Source organism: Pseudonaja textilis, chromosome 3 (genome assembly GCF_049901715.1).
Source record: "Pseudonaja textilis isolate UNSWEBS1 chromosome 3, rPseTex1.2, whole genome shotgun sequence".
Lineage (NCBI taxonomy): Eukaryota > Metazoa > Chordata > Lepidosauria > Squamata > Elapidae > Pseudonaja > Pseudonaja textilis.
This window is the reverse complement of record NC_141992.1, coordinates 199327203-199343024: the sequence shown is the minus strand read 5'-3', so window position 1 is coordinate 199343024 and position 15822 is coordinate 199327203. Positions and strand designations below refer to the sequence as shown.

General features: G+C 51.1%; 2 protein-coding genes across 5 annotated transcripts in view; both read right to left on the bottom strand.

Annotated features, from left to right (window-relative positions):
- Nucleotides 1–944, bottom strand: part of ADCK5 (aarF domain containing kinase 5) — a 33348-nt gene extending 32404 nt beyond the window's left edge. The window contains exon 1 of one of the 2 annotated variants that reach the window (XM_087931867.1): nt 896–944. In XM_087931867.1, the coding sequence (XP_087787993.1) occupies nt 896–913 (18 nt within the window). In that variant the 5' untranslated portion in view covers nt 914–944. The remainder of the gene's footprint in view (nt 1–895) is intronic. The other variant, XM_087931868.1, reaches the window with a different exon arrangement.
- A 4816-nt stretch (nt 945–5760) lies between these two features.
- Nucleotides 5761–15822, bottom strand: part of SLC33A2 (solute carrier family 33 member 2) — a 14902-nt gene continuing 4840 nt past the window's right edge. For 2 of the 3 annotated variants that reach the window (XM_087931875.1, XM_087931877.1), the window contains 4 exons: nt 14172–14319; nt 12607–12710; nt 10403–10512; nt 5761–6110 (listed from right to left, as the gene is read on the bottom strand). In XM_087931875.1, the coding sequence (XP_087788001.1) occupies nt 5958–6110; nt 10403–10512; nt 12607–12710; nt 14172–14319 (515 nt within the window). In that variant the 3' untranslated portion in view covers nt 5761–5957. The remainder of the gene's footprint in view (nt 6111–10402; nt 10513–12606; nt 12711–14171; nt 14320–15822) is intronic. The other variant, XR_015743341.1, reaches the window with a different exon arrangement.

Below are 15822 nucleotides of genomic sequence, written 5' to 3'. Positions count from 1 at the left end.
AAGGGGGGAGGGCAGACACCCCATTGTGCAAAGTGGGGGCAGGGGGCAGCCCCAGGTGGAGAGGATCCCCCCCCTTCCCAGACAGTGGGGTAAGGAGGGGGAGGGTGGGCCAAAGAGACCCCTCCCCAAGGACCCTCTGAGCCCCCCCTCTCATTCCCAGCAATGGAGGCGTGGGGTTATTGAGGGCCATTTCTTTGGGGGCGGGTAAGCCCCAACCCCCACAAGCAGTGAGGGTGAGGGAGGGGCAGGGAGGGCCAAAGGACCCCGCCCCAAGGCAGGGAGGGGCAGGAAGACCTCTCCCCAAAGACCCTCTGAGCCCTCCCCTCATTCCCAGCAATGGAGGGTGGGGTTATTGAGGGCCATTTCTTTGGGGAGGGTAAGCCCCACCCCCCAAGCAGTGAGGGTGAGGGGGGCAAGAAGACCAAGAGACCCTCCCCAAAGACCCTCTGAGCCCCCTCTCATTCCCAGCAATGGAGGGCGGGGCTGCGGAGGGCCAGCTCTTTGGGGGGAGAAGAAACCCCTCCCCAGGGAAAAAGGGTGAGGGAGGGGCAAGAAGGCCCAAAGAGACCCTCCCCAAAGACACCCCCCCACCCGCAACGGAGGGCGGCGGGCTCCTCTGGGGAGCCAGGAACCCAAGCGGGGGGGAGGCTGGGAGGTCACGACCTCCCGGTGGGGGGAGGGTCTTACCTGAGCGGGGAGGGGTCAAAGAAGGCTCTCCCTCCCCACCTGCCCCTCCTTCACTCGCCCCCCCCCGGAGAGGAGCGGACCCCCCCTCCAGCGCCGCAGGGATACCGCGGGGTCTTAAGGCCCCCGGGGGCCGCCTCGGAAGCCTGTGGGGGCGGGGGCCGGTCGGCGGGGAAGGAGACCGGCGGGGAGGCGGGAAAGGGGGTCTCACCGTCCGCCTCAGCTCCATCGCGGCAGCCGCGCTTCTCCTCCGACCTAAAGGCCCCGCCCACTCCATCCCGGGGCCCCGCCCTCCGCGCGCGCACGAGAGAGCCGCCCCCGATTGGCACCCCGGACCGAGGCCCCGCCCTGCCCGGCGCCTATTGGGCCCGCCTCGCCACCCGTCGTGGGGAGTGGCCAGCCTCCAGGGATGCCCCGCCTCTTGGCCTGCTCTGGGCGGGGCGGACGGTGAGTGAGGTGGGGGAAGGGGGAAAGGAGGGGGAGGGATTCGGGGCTCCTCCCCTTCCCGGCCTCAGGGGGGGGGAGGGAGGGGGAGCGGGAGGGAGGGGGGAAGAGGGGAAAACCCTTGAATTAGGGGTCTCAACCTTGGCCACTTGAGCCTGGAGGACTTCGACTCCCAGAATCCCCCAGCCCAGCTTGGCTTCCTGGGGAATTCTGGGAGTTGAAGTCCTCCAGGCTTCAAGTGGCCAAGGTTGGAGACCCCTCCCTTGGAGTGACCTTCTCCCCGCCCCCAAACAACCTTATCTGGGTCAGACTCCAATGCAGCCTTTGTGAAGTGGAAGAGGGCTGGACTTCAACTCCCAGAATCCCCCAGCCCAGCTTGGCTTCCTGGGAATTCTGGGAGTTGAAGTCCAGCCCTCTTCCAGTGGCCTTCTTCCTTGAAACAAGCCTTCTTAAAAGACCGATAGTCCTTGACTTAAAATCACCATTGGGCCGTAAGCCAATTATTGAGCCGGTTCCTCCTTGGCGATGTCAGGTGGGTGGCCGACTCGTCCAGTGGCAAGGAGTTCGGCAGGCTCTCTTTCGCTCCCGGTCCCAGGGGAAGACAGCCTTAAAAAGCCTCCAGTGATGGAGCTCCCACAACTTCTGGTGGCAGGCAGTTCCACTGGTGAATTGTCCTCCCCTTTAGGAAGTTTCTCCTAAATTCCAGGTTGCTTCTCTCCTTGATGAGTTTCCATCCGTTGCTTCTTCTCCTGCCTTCTTCGAGGGCTTTGGAGAACAGGGATTAACCAGTGGAACAGCTTGACTTTAGAAGTTGTGGAGAGTTTTAAGAATCAGAAGAGAGATGAAAAGGACCTCAGAGGCCTTCTAGACCAACCCCCTGCTTGGGCGCCGCCATCTTGTTTGACAAGAAAGTGCTTCCGGGTGAGCTTTTCCGGTTGGAAAGCGGCGTTTGGGTCCTGAAGGAATCCTCGCGCCTTAGTTTCATCGAAGGGGGGGGGCTTCGAACGAAACTAAGGCGCGAGGATTCCTTCAGCACCCAAGGCGAGGCGAGCCGAGCGACCGTCCCGAAGCCGTCCCGAAGCGAAGCCCATCGACCAAGGTGCAAAGGAGGAGTTGAGGGTGGCGGGGAGAAGCGGGGGACGGCTGGCTGGCCGGTCGCTCGGCTTGCCTTGCCTTGTCATGCGTGCTGATGCCGGTACCGGGCCGCGGATCATTTTGTGATGCCGATACCGGGCCGTGGCGCAAAAACGATTGGGGGCCACTGCCCTAGACAAGCGGCTGCCCCGTCTCGTCTTAAAACCCTCCAGGGATGAAGAAGCACCCACAACTTCTGATGTGGAAAAGCCACTTGTCTGAAATGGTAGAGGGTTGGACTAGAAGACCTCCAAAGTCCCTTCCAGCTCTATTCTGATTCTGATCCTCTCTTTTTCTCCTGGAGCCAATTTCCCCCGTGAACTGGCTTCCAAAACCCTCTTTTTTTTCTTCGAGTGTGTGTTTCTCTTGCTTTTTTCTTTTCTTTTGAAGACGTTTCGCTTCTCCTCCAAGGAGCTTCCTCAGCTCTGACTGGATAGTGGGGAAGGGAAGGCTGGATACCCCTTTGCAGACACAGCTGGTCATTTGCATCCTTTTAGGGGGGGTCGTCGAGGCCACTTGGAGGTTTCTCTGTGTCCTGAGGGGTGTCAATGGTTCCTGTAGTCTGCAATTTTTTCCCCCTCTGGAAATCCTGTTCATCCCAAATTATATGGCTAAAAATCTGTAGAGATTCTCAGTCATCCAGGCCCTGGTTGTCCCAGAGGTGCTTTTTCAACAGGCAACTCTGGATTTCTGGATTTCCTACGAAGACATTTCGCTTCTCATCCCAGAAGCTTCTTCAGCTCTGACTGGGTGGCGGGGAAGGGAAGTGTTGGAAGTTAAAACCCACCCCTCTCCCAGAAAAATGGAAATATCCTAGGAAATATTGAAAAAGGCAGAATATTTCCCCTAAAAAAGAAAAAAAAAAAAAGAGCAGAAACTCAGAAGCAGCAAGTCAGCCCCACCGCCTTTGCTCGTGGGCCGTTATTCTGGGCCTAGGCCCGCCTATTTTACATAACAAAGACCTACTCCGGGCAGAGCCATAACAGGAATTGCCCAAAGCCCTTGCATTTTACACCACCAAACCAGCAAAGGCTCAACCGAGCCTGGCACTCGGGACAGCCTACAGGGTTGCTCCCGCACGGCCCCATGGGAGTCTGACAACCAATCGGAAGACGAGCTCAAATTCAAATGGCAACGGAGGCCCTAAAACCCAGGGACTCTCAGCATCTCAGCCCTTCCAAGCCAGGTGGTCTTATCCACCATTAAACCATCATTCCAAACAGCCTCTTTTCCCCCCCACCCACTTGGAACTGAACCCAGAAGGATAATTCTTCCGACAGACGGATTTCGGACGGCTAGTCACTGGCCTCCTTTTAGAGGGCCGTTAAGGTCACCTGGATGCAGTGCAAATGAATTGAAACGACCAGCTGTCTCCAAGGATGATAAATCCGTCTCTTCCCCGCCATCCAGTCAGAGCTGAAGAAGCTTCTGGGATGAGAAGAAAAAACACCTTCAAAAGAAAAGAAAAGAGGAAAAAAAAAACCCCCAAGGAAGTCCAGTTGTCTCCTCAAAAGGCATCTTGGGGTATAGGGAAAGCTCTTCTTCATTCCAAACATCTAGCAAACCTATCGCCCGAGCATAGAGGAGGGGAAAGCCCATTGCAGAATATTCCCTTTCCGCAATAAGAAGGCAGTCCTTGTTTAGCTGTCTCCTTTAGTGACCATTGGCAGTCACAACAGCCACGAAAAAAGTTAACGTTACGGCCGGTTATCCTAACCAATTGAAATGTTTTCAACAGGAGGGGGGGGGAGAAACTCCAATTTCCTTTTTTTGGGGGGGGTGGGGAGGGGAAGCACCTTTGGCACAACCTTGAACCAGGTGATGGAGGATTCTTTCCAGCCAACTTTTCACATTTACGACCTCCGTAGGTCAGAGAAACCGAAGGAAGGTCATAATCGCAATGGAGGTTTCACTTTGTGACTGGTTTCGTTAATGACCAAGTTGCTGATCCCTGTTGTGGTCACAAAATAGCAACAGCCCTTAGACTTATAGACTGCTTCACCGTGCTTTCCAGCCCTCTCTAAGCAATTTAGAGGGCCAGCATTTTGCCCCCAACAATCTGGGTCCTCATTTTACTTACTCTTGTGGTTCTCCAGCAGCAGGTTGGGATGGCTGAGGCCTGGGAGGGCGAGGACTCGGATGAAGGACCTGCATGTGTGATGCAGGGATGGGGCCAGGACCGCCAGGGAGTGGAGTGCTGCCTTCGGAGGTCGTGGAGGCTGGAAGCAGTGAGGAAGAGTCCCCCGAGGAGCCTGTGCCCAGTGAGCGTGCGCGCAGGGCTGCTTGAAGGAAAGAGCAGCTGCAACAGCACGAGCGACTCGGGAGTAAGGCTGCAAGGTGATGGCCCCTCCCTTAAGGGATAAAAGCCAGCGGAGAAACCGGAGTTCTGTGCAGGAAGCAAAGAAGTTTTTGCCCTCGAGCTTTGTGGACATTTGGATTCTCTTAGTTTGTGTTTGAAGACTCTTTGATTTATTGTTTAGCAACTTTATCTGATGTTCTTAGCAGCCTTGCCAAAACTTGGCAAGGCTTTTTCTTATCAGAGCTAATTAGTTTGGAAGCAGCCTTCTATCTGTGAAAGAACGGGATTCGTAAAGGAAACATCGAAAGGTTTTGCTGTTACTTTGTCTCGTGTTTGCTTCCTTGGAACCAGGTTTGGGTCAGAGGGCCAGCATTTTGCCCCCAACAATCTGGGTCCTCATTTTACGACCTCGGAAGGACGGAAGGCTGAGTCAACCTTGAGACAGTCAGGATCAAACTGCTGGCAGTGGGCAGAGTTAGCCTGCAATACTGAATTCTTACCCCTTCCTTCCTTCCTTCCTTCCTTCCTTCCTTCCTTCCTTCCTTCCCACTTAGCACTAGTGCTTAGACTTATCTACCGCTTCACAGTGCTTTCCAGCCTTCTCTAAACGGTTTACAGAGTCAATCTATTGCATTGAGCCAGTGAGAATCGAACTCCTGGCTGTGGGCAGAGTTAGCCTGCAACACTACATTATAAGCGGAAGGAAGGAAGGAAGGAAGGAAGGAAGGAAGGAAGGAAGGAAGGAACCCTTAGACTTATATACCGCTTCACAGTGCTTTTACAGGCCTCTCTAAGCGGTTTACAGAGTCAATCTATTGCATTGAGCCAGTGAGAATCGAACTCCTGGCTGTGGGCAGAGTTAGCCTGCAACACTACATTATAAGCGGAAGGAAGGAAGGAAGGAAGGAAGGAAGGAAGGAAGGAAGGAAGGGACCTTTAGACTTATATACCGCTTCACAGTGCTTTTACAGGCCTCTCTAAGCGGTTTACAGAGTCAGCATATTTTACCCCAACAATTTGGGGTCCTCATTTTCCCACCTCGGAAGGAAGGAAGGAAGGCAACCTTGGACCCTACAGGAGGACGACCTGAACTCTGCACAGCCACCTCTGTTGCCCATCTGACACGCCGACGTGGCTCCTGGGAGGGATACGGACTCCCCCTTCCCACCCCTTACCAAGGAGGACTGGCCAGGAAGCAGTTGGGTGAGGCGGTTGCTTTAATGAAACGCCCGTTGTCTTCATGGGCTTCTCCTTGAGGTGACCTCTCTCTTTCTCTCTCTCTCTCTCTCTCTCTCTCTTTCTCTCTTTCTCTCTCTCTCTCTCTCTTTCTCTCTCTCTCTCTCTGGCCAGCGACACTGGACGGCTCCTGGTGGGAACAGCTGCTGCCCGCCCTGGCTTACACCGTGTAGAGCACGGAGGCAAATGAGAGGGCGAGGAAGACGCCGAAGGTCTGAGGAAAGCCCAGCCAGTCCACCAGGCTACCTGCCACGGTGCTGAAAGCCACTTTACCGAGGACCTCGATAGCGGCCAGAAGGCTGTAGTGGGTGGCCTGCAGGGAGAAAATTTGCCACGCGTCACACATGGTGTTTAGTTTTAGTTTATAGTCACTGCACCTGGTGCAACAAAATTAAATGCCGTCCTCAGTGTACATTATGGCTATGAAAATAAAGAACACACACACGTCCTGCGCATTCTATACCAAGGGCCTTCAAACAAGCCAAGTTTAAGACTTGTGGACTTTAATTCCCAGAATTCCTGAGCTAACGTGACTGGAGGAGGAATTCTGGGAGTTGAAGTCCACAAGTCAAGCTGTCAAGGCCCCAATTCTATACATTACACTGAAAACCCTGCTCGTTGCAGAAGACCTTATGCCACCAGACTTGAAATTCTAGAACTAGAAAACCTTGAATTACGCCGTCTTCGGTCTGATTTAAGCATGGTATACAAAATCATACATTGCAATGTCCTACCTGTCAATGAATATTTCAGCTTCAACCATAACAACACAAGAGCACACAATAGATACAAACTCCAGGTTAACCGCACCAAACTCGATTGCAGGAAATACGACTTCAGCAATAACAGAGGGGTCAATGTCTGGAATACTCTTCCTGACTCTGTGGTTTCTTCCCCAAACCCCAAAAACTGTAACCTTAGACTGTCTACTATTGACCTCACCCCTTTCCTAAGAGGTCTGTAGGGGGCGTGCATAAGCGCACCAATCGTGCCTACCGTCCCTGTCCTATTGTTTCTTTTATATGTAACCATTTCACGTATTCGTAACTATGTTTATACTTACACCTGTTATCTTACAATCGCTTGACTAAATAAATACATAAATAAAATAAAAACCCCTTGATATTGCATGAATATTGCACTATATAGTAGAATCCAACAGAGCTCCTGCCCTGGGATAGAAGCTTCTTTTCAGCCCGTTTGTCCTTGTTTTTGTTATCCTGTACCGTCTGCCGGATGGTAATAGTTCAAAAAAAAAAGGCTTCCCAGGATGAGATGGATCTTTGATAATGATCTTTCTTCAGGCTATAAAACTCTTCCAAAGAGGGGAAAGAGCAACCCATGATCCTCTGAGGGGCAATGACCTTCACCCTCTGGGGCGCTTTCCTATCTGCCCCTGTGCAATTGGCAAACCATACAGAGTAAGTTAAGATACTCTCTATGGTGCAGCGGGAGAAGGTCACCAGCAGTTTTCCATTCAGTTGTAGGGTCTCCTGCATTTGGGGGGGGGGTTGGACTAAATGACCTACAAGGTCCCTTCCAACGCTGGTGAGCCCAGCCAAGCAGGGAGCCTGGACAGCCCTCCAGCAGGGAGGGAGGGAGGGAGGGATGAAGTCACTCCTGCCCTGGTCATCTCCCTGTTTGGACAACAGGTAGTCCTCAACTTACGATTGCAATTGAGCCCCGACGTTCCTGCTGCTAAACGAGACGGTTAAGTGAGTTTCCCCCCGCCCCCGCCCATTTTACAACCTATCGGACTCATCAGGATGAGCGAGCTACAAGGGACCTTGGAGGTCTTCTAGTCCAGCCCCTTGCTCAAGCAGGACAACCTATATGGCTTCAGATGAGCGACCTTTCTTGCCACTGACGTGAACTCTACACGGTTGTTAAGTGAAACCGGATTCCACACCGACGTTGCTTGTCAGCCGGTCGCCAAAGGGAATCCCGTAACCCGGGGACCATCAGTAGTCCCCAACTTACTGTTGTGGTTCTCCAGCAGCAGGTGAGGATGGCTGAGGCCTGGGAGGGCGAGGACTCGGATGTGGGGCCTGTGTGTAATGCAGGGATGGGGCCAGGACCATCAGGGAGCGGAGTGCGGCCTTTGGAGATTGTGGAGGTTGGCAGCAGTGAGGAAGAGTCCCCCGAGGAGCCTGTGCCAAGTGTGCGTGCATGCAGGACTCCTCGAAGGAAAGAGCAGCTGCAGCAGCACAGGCGACTTGGGAGTAAGGCTGCAAGGTGATGGCTCCTCCCTTAAGGGATAAAAGCCAGCGGAGAAAACGGAGTTCTGTGCAGGAAGCAAAGAAGTTTTTGCCCTCAAGCCTTGTGGACATTTGGATTCTCTTAGTTTGTGTTTGAAGACTCTTTGATTTATTGTTTAGCAACTTTATCTGGTGTTCTTAGCAGCCTTGCCAAAACTTGGCAAGGCTTTTTCTTATCAGAGCTAATTAGTTGGAAGCAGCCTTTTATCTGTGAAGGAACGGGATTCGTAAAGGAAACATTGAAAGGTTTTGCTGTTACTTTGTCTCGTGTTGGCTTCCTTGGAACCAGGTTTGGGTCAGAACACTTACAACGATTCACGTAGTGATCATTCAAAGTTACAACATCATTGGGAAAAAAATGACTGATGGCCGTTTTGTTCACATTTACGTCCATCGCAGCATTCCTGCGATCAAAATTCAGGCGCTTGACCCTCGACTCCTATTTATAATGGTCGCAGCTTCTTGGAGACCCTGTGACCCCTTTTTGCGACCTTCTGACCAGCAAAAAAGTCCAAGGGGAATCCAGAGTCGCTCAATTGTCCGTGGGACTAACTTAACGACTGCCGTGATTCATTTAACAACGGTGGCCCGAAAGGCTGTAAAAGGGAGCAAAACTCACTTAACAAATGTCTCACTTAGCAGCATAGATTTTGAGGTCAATTGTGGTCCTGAGCTGAGGACTACCATGGACCTGAATTTGGTCATAATATGTGTCATACCCGTTAGAATCTGACTCCGAGGGAGAGGAGGAACAGCCAACAGGGAGTGGGAGTGTGGCTCCAGAGGTTGTGAAGGAAACTGGGGGAGGGCACAGGCCGGCTGGGCAGTCAGAGGAAGACCCAGGCCCACCCCGTCTTCGTCCTAGGGAATGCAGGGAGGAGAGGATAAGGGAGAAATGTGAATGGAATGGTCTATGGGGGAGGAAGAGGCCCTGATCCCCTTCATGGCCTGCAGCTGTGAGAACTGTTTAAAAGGACAAACTGCGCATGGCCGAGTGCTGGAAGCAAAGCGTGAAATAATTCTAGTCTGTCTGTTCTTATCTCAGTTTTGGCGTCCTTCCCAGTGTGTGTATTTCGATATCTGTGGACGTCTTCAAGCCCTTATCCTGCCTGGTCTCACTAATGGCTTCCGTGTGGTTTGTGTTGTTTTTTCTATTTATAATATATACGTATGTTGAGCTTGAACGGAATTTCTTCCTTTTCGCAACTGTTTGTGGGGGAGTTTTTTTCTCCAGTCAATGATAATCGGACCTTTGAAGCCAAGTTGAAGGAATTGAAGGGACTTCACCTGTTTTTGTGACGTTGTTGCTTTTGTATCCCACCCTGGGTCCTCACAATATGCCAGTATGATTGTCAACTCATAAAACATTTCTATGCCTGTTTTCTAGTTGCCGTAAACAAGGGAGTAGACAAATCTGAAGGAGTAGCCCTTGGCAGTTTAAAACCAGAAGTACATTCCACGCTTATCTTACAAAGATTGTAGCCAGGCTACCGGATCTTACTGCCCACACAAAAATCCTCCATTGGAGAATGTGATTGATGACACCCAGCCTGTGAATGTGCTTCATTGGAGAATCCGATTTATGACACACCTGGGGGGGAAGGGGAGAAACAGGGTCAAAGGTGGCTGTAAATTACGTAGGCCAGAGTTGGCTGCATTTAGGTCAATGCCGGCATGTTGATCCTAATAAACCTTTTGAGTTTTTTTTGAAGCTTGGCGCGGGGCTCATGATTTAATTAGGGCAGTGGTGGCTAACCTTTTTGGGCTCCTGTGCCAAAAATTGTGTATGCGCTTGTGCACTTGCATGCCAGCACCTAGAAGGCAATGTATGCGCCAACCCCATTGCCTGCACTGCGCTTCCCAGCTGATTTTTGGTCCGTTTGAGGCCTTTTTGGCCTTCCAGAGGCTTCAGGAAAGCTTTGTAGCCTTTGCAGGCCGAAAAATAGTCCCGTTTTGTCACTTCCGGTATTTCCGGAAATACAGGAAGTGACGAAACGGGACTATTATTTGGCCTGCAAAGCCTGCAGAGGCTTTTTTCAAGCCTCTGGGAGGCCCCAAAAGGCCTTAAACAGGCCGAAAATCCGTTGTGAGGCACACGCATGCGCAGTGAGGTCAGTTTGCCTTGGCTCGCACACCGGCACAAATGGCTCTGGGTGCCACCTGTGGCATGCGTGCCAGAGGTTCGCCATCATGGAATTAGTGCAATTGCCGGAACCCTGACACTGGAATAAAGTTATTCCTTGAAGGAATCCACCTGCCTCGGAGTTTTTGCTTGCAACGGATCTATTCCCTGGAACCCTGACATCCTGTTGTGCGAAAGGCTCGAGACTCCGAAAGTAGAACCCACCTGGATCCTCTCTGGGGCTTTCTGAGTGCAGAGCATCATCTTGCTGAAGACCAGGGCGGTGATTTGGCCCCCGATGAAGTGCTGGATGCACATGCTCACCACCGCGGCCACTGCAATGAGAGGCCAACCCGGTCAGCCCAGGCGCAGGACGGGTGAGAAGCAGCTCCTCGACTTGGAGCAACAAGGAAGAGCTGCAGCTCTGAAGCGGGAAAGGTAGCACCCCACCCAGTGATAAGACGGGACAGCGATTCCCAACTTCGCTGTTCATCCAATGCATCTCTTACTGCCACACACACCCCAACCCTGAGCAGCGGACAAACAGTCTGGCCTGCTGGCCTACCTCATACCCCAGTCTCATTTTCCCGCGCGCTTGGGGTCTTTCCAATACAAACCAAGATGGCTGCCTCTTTCCTCCTCTCCCACTTTCGGATCAACCTCCCCACGTTCTGCATCTTTCTTCTTCCCAAGTGGGACCTGGGGACCGGCTGGTTCTGACCGGTTCTGCAGAACCGGTAGTGGAAATTTCGGAGTCGTTCGGAGAACCGGACGATCCCGCCTCTGAGTGGCCCCGGCAACCCCCCATCTCTTCTCTGCCTCCCGTGGAGTCCCAGCTGATTGGCTGGGTCTCCTTGGGTTGCCCTGCACAGGAGGACGGAGCTGGAAAGCAGGTCAGTGGGGTGGGGAGGGAAAGGTTTTTTTTGCAGTATAGCCTTCCCCTGCCACGCCCACCAAGCCACGCCCACAGAATGGGTAGTAAAAAAATTGGAATCCCACCACTGATGTAGATAGATAGACAGACAGACAGACAGACAGACAGACAGACAGATAAATATAGATGATAGATGATAGATAGATATAGATAAATAGATAGATAGATAGATAGATAGATAGATAGATAGATAGATAGATAGACAAATATAGATGATAGATAGATAGATAGATAGATAGATAGATAGATAGATAGATAGATAGACAGACAGATAGACAGATAAATATAGATGATAGATGATAGATAGATATAGATAAAATAGATAGATAGATAGATAGATAGATAGACAAATATAGATGATAGATAGATATAGATAGATAGATAGATAGATAGATAGATAGATAGACAGATAGATAAATATAGATGATAGATGATAGATAGATATAGATAGATAGATAGATAGATAGATAGATAGATAGATAGATAGATAGATAGATAGACAAATATAGATAGATAGATAGATAGATAGATAGATAGATAGATAGATAGATAGATAGATAGATAGAATATAGATAGATAGACAGACAAATATAGATGATAGATAGATAGATAGATAGATAGATAGACAAATATAGATGATAGATAGAGATAGATAGATAGATAGATAGATAGATAGATAGATAGACAAATATAGATGATAGATAGATAGATAGATAGATAGATAGATAGATAGATATAGATAGATAGATAGATGATAGATAGATAGATAGATAGACAAATATAGATAGATAGATAGATAGATAGATAGATAGATAGATAGATAGATAGGATATAGATAGACAAATATAGATGATAGATGATAGATATAAATAGATAGATAAATAAATAGATAGACAAATATAGATGATAGATAGAGATAGATAGATAGATAGATATAGATAGACAATAAACATAGATGATAGATATTCATTAACAATAGATAGATAAATAGAAATAATAAATAGATAGACAACATAGATGATCGACAGACAGACAGATATAGATATATATATTCATTAACAATAGACAGATAGAAATGATAGGTAGATATAGATCAGAGGTGGGATTCAGCTGGTTCTGACCGGTTCCAGAGAACCGGTAGTGGAACTTTTGAGTCGTTCGGAGAACCGGCCAATCCCATCTCCGATTGGCCCCGCCAACCCCATCTCTTCTCCGCCTCCTGAGTCCCAGCTGATCGGCTGAGTGTCCTTTGGTTGCCCTGCACAGGAGGACGGAGCTGGAAAGCAGGTCAGCGGGGCAGGGAGGAAATTGAGGTTTTGCAGTAGATCCTTCCCCCGCCAGGCCCACCAAGCCAAGACACGTCCATAGAACCGGTAGTAAAAAAAAAATTGGAATCCCACCACCGCTGGGGACTCCTGCATGCCGAAGGCCCCCCCCCCGCTGGTTCTGGAGCCAGTGGACCAATGGCTACTGCCCTGGATGGGACCCGGCTCACCTTCAAAGGCAGCCGCGTGGTCGGTGTAGGCCAAGATCACCCAGGTCTGGAAAAGGAGGTTGCAGAAGCGAAGGACCAACAAGGTTTGCAGAGAATCGGAATGCCTGGTGGGAAGGAGCCAGAGAGGTCAGGATGGAAGCGGACGAGCATCCGAGGGGGAAGGACGGTTGGGCAGGGAAGGGGTTCGGGGGGGAGAGAACCATTCTCGGAATTTGCACCCAGGACCCGAGAAAGAGAGCCCTCCGCCTGGAAAACCGGAAGGAAAGAGGGTGTCACCGAACCCTGAAACCGGAAGGGAAGTTGAGAGGTTTTTAGTTATTCTGCTGGAATTTCAGAGCACTTTCCCCCCCCTCCCCCTTGTTCTGGGAATTTTTGGGGGGGGAGGGGCAGAGGGAGAGGGTGGTGGTGGGAAGAAACAAATTCCCATGATTCTCAAAAGAGGGGCCCTGAGCTTGGGAGTTTTCTTGCGAAGAGTTTCATTATCCAACTAGTAACATCATTAGTGCAAGGAGGAGGAGGAGGAGGAATTGCTTGGGGCTCTCTGAGCTGGGTTGTCTTCTTGCAGACTTTTCATGACCAAACTAGGTAACAGTATCAGTGCTAGAAGGGAGTAGAGTGTAGAGAGGAGGAGGAAGAGGAAGAGGAGGGGGAGGAGGAGGAGGAAGACGAGGGTAAAGGGAGGAGGAGGAGGAGGAAGACGAGGGAAAAGGAAGGAGGAGGAGGAGGAAGACGAGGGAAAAGGAAGGAGGAGGAGGAGGAAGACGAGGGAAAAGGAAGGAGGAGGAGGAGGCCTATGAGATCCATAGTGCTCTCTGAGCTTGGTTGTTTTCTTGCAGACATTTCATTGCCCAACTAGATAACATCATCAGTGTTAGAAGGATTGGGATTTTTGGACAGGAGAAGGAGGAGGAGGAGGAGGAGGAGGAAAGAGGAGGAGGAGGAGGGAGGGGAGGAGGAGGGAGGAGGAGGAGGAGGAGGAGGAGGAGGAGGAGGAGGAGGAGGAGGAGGAAGAAGAGAAGAAGAAGAAGAAGAAGAGAAGAAGAAGAGAAGAAGAAGAAGGAAGAAGGAGGAGGAGGAGGAGAAGGAGGAAGAGGAGGAGGAGGAGGAGGAGGAGGAGGAGAAGGAGGAAGAGGAGGACTGTGGAGTCCTTGGTTCTGAGTTTGGCGATTTTCCTGCAGACGTCTGATTACTCAACCAGGTAACATCATCTGTGCTAGAAGGGACTGCATATAAACAGAGAGCCGTCCCCACTTCCTTCTGGAATGGATGGCGTTACCTAGTCAGGTAATGAAACGCCTGCAAGAAAACAGCCAAGCTCAAGAGAGCACCAAGGACCCCTCATGCCAACCCTGACCTTATAAGCATTCTCCTTTATTGGAAAAGAGAATTCAGGCCTGCTGAATATTCCCCCCTCCCTCCTGGGCGGCTGTCGAAGACGAGAGAGGAAGAGAGCGAAGGTTTAAGAAAGGGGACAATTCTTGCCCCATCCCTCCTCCTGGGGGGTGCCGGATTCTAATCCCCGCGATCCCAGTGAAGAGAGAGACGGAAGGCTTCTCACGGTTTACCTGCCCTCGGACATCAGCTGGCCCCCCAGGGATGAGCCTGCGATGGAAAAGGTGGTGGCCACGATCCCGTTCCAGAAGCCCAGCTTCTGGGGAGAGAAGCTGTGATCCAGGAGGAAGAGGGGGAACATGGAAACCGAGCCCTGTTCACCTGCAGAGAGAAAGGAGGTTCAGTTCCTGGCGAGGCCCCGGAAGGCCAGAGAAGGAACAACGGATGGAAACTGACCGAGGAGAGACTCAACCTGGAAATAAGGAGGAACTTTCTGACAGGGAGAAGAATCAACCAATGGAACAGAAGTTGCCCTCAGAAGTTGTGGGAGCTTCATCCCTGGAGGCTTTCAAGAAGAGACTGGACTACCACCTGTCAGAAATGGTGCAGGAATGCTTGGGTAGGGGTTGGACTAGATGACCTACAAGGTCCCTTCCTATTCTGTTATTCTAATCAGCGGAAGGACTTGCCTTCAGGAAGTTGTGGGAGCTTCATCACTGGAGGCTTCCAAGAAGAGACTGGACTGCCGTTTGTCAGAAAGGGTGTAGGGTCTCCTGCTTGGGTGGGGGGTTGGACTAGATGACCTACCAGGCCCCTTCCAACTCTGTTAACCAGATAGATAGATAGATAGATAGATAGATAGATAGATAGATAGATAGGTAGGTAGGTAGGTAGGTAGGTAGGAAGGAAGGAAGGAAGGAAGGAAGGAAGGAAGGAAGGAAGGAAGGAAGGAAGGAAGGAAGGAGTTGTGGGAGCTTCATCCCTGGAGGCTTTCAAGAAGAGACTGGACTCCCATCTTTCAGAAATGATGTAGGGTCCCCTGCTTGGGCAGGGGGTTAGACTAAATGACCTATAAAGTCCCTTCCAAGTCTTGTTATTCTGAGGCACACAGGAAGGGATCTGGGCAGGGCAGCCAAGATGGGGGACTCTGAGAAAGGCTGTTGTGGCCTGCCAATAGTCAGCAGAGCTGGAGGCTAGGACAGTGAGGAGGTTTGGGAGGAGCATGGGCCAGTCCTGGAGTCTGGAGAAGGCTCTGCGTCAGAGGCAGAGATGGGCCCAGGGCCGTCGGACGGTTATCAGCTGCCTTCGGAGTCAGAGATCAGTGGGGAAGAAGAACAGCTGGAGCCTGTTCCCAGTGTGCACATGTGCAGAGCTGCCAGAAGAAAGGAACAACTAAGGAACAAGAGACAGAGATGGGGCCAGGGCTGTCTGACAGTTATCAACTGTCTTCAGAGTCAGATATCAGTGGGGAAGAAGAACAGCTGGAGCCTGTTCCCAGTGTGCACATGTGCAGAGCTGCCAGAAGAAGGGAACAACTAAGGAACAAGAGACAGAGATGGGGCCAGGGCTGTCCGACAGTTATCAACTGCCTTCGGAGTCGGATATCAGTGGGGAAGAAGAACAGCTGGAGCCTGTTCCCAGTGTGCGCATGCACAGAGCTGCCAGAAGAAAGGAATAGCTAAAGAACAAGGGCCAACTCGGGAGTAAAGGCTCAGGTGGACTCAGAATGGGCTATACCCAGGCAATGCCAGACATGTTAACTCCCAATAAATCCTTTTAAAGTTTTGGAAGTTTGGCTCGAGACTCACAATTTAAACGGGGTCAACTGCCGGAATCCTGACAGCTTTCAAGTCACCCATTAATGAGCCCACCAAAGTGGTACCT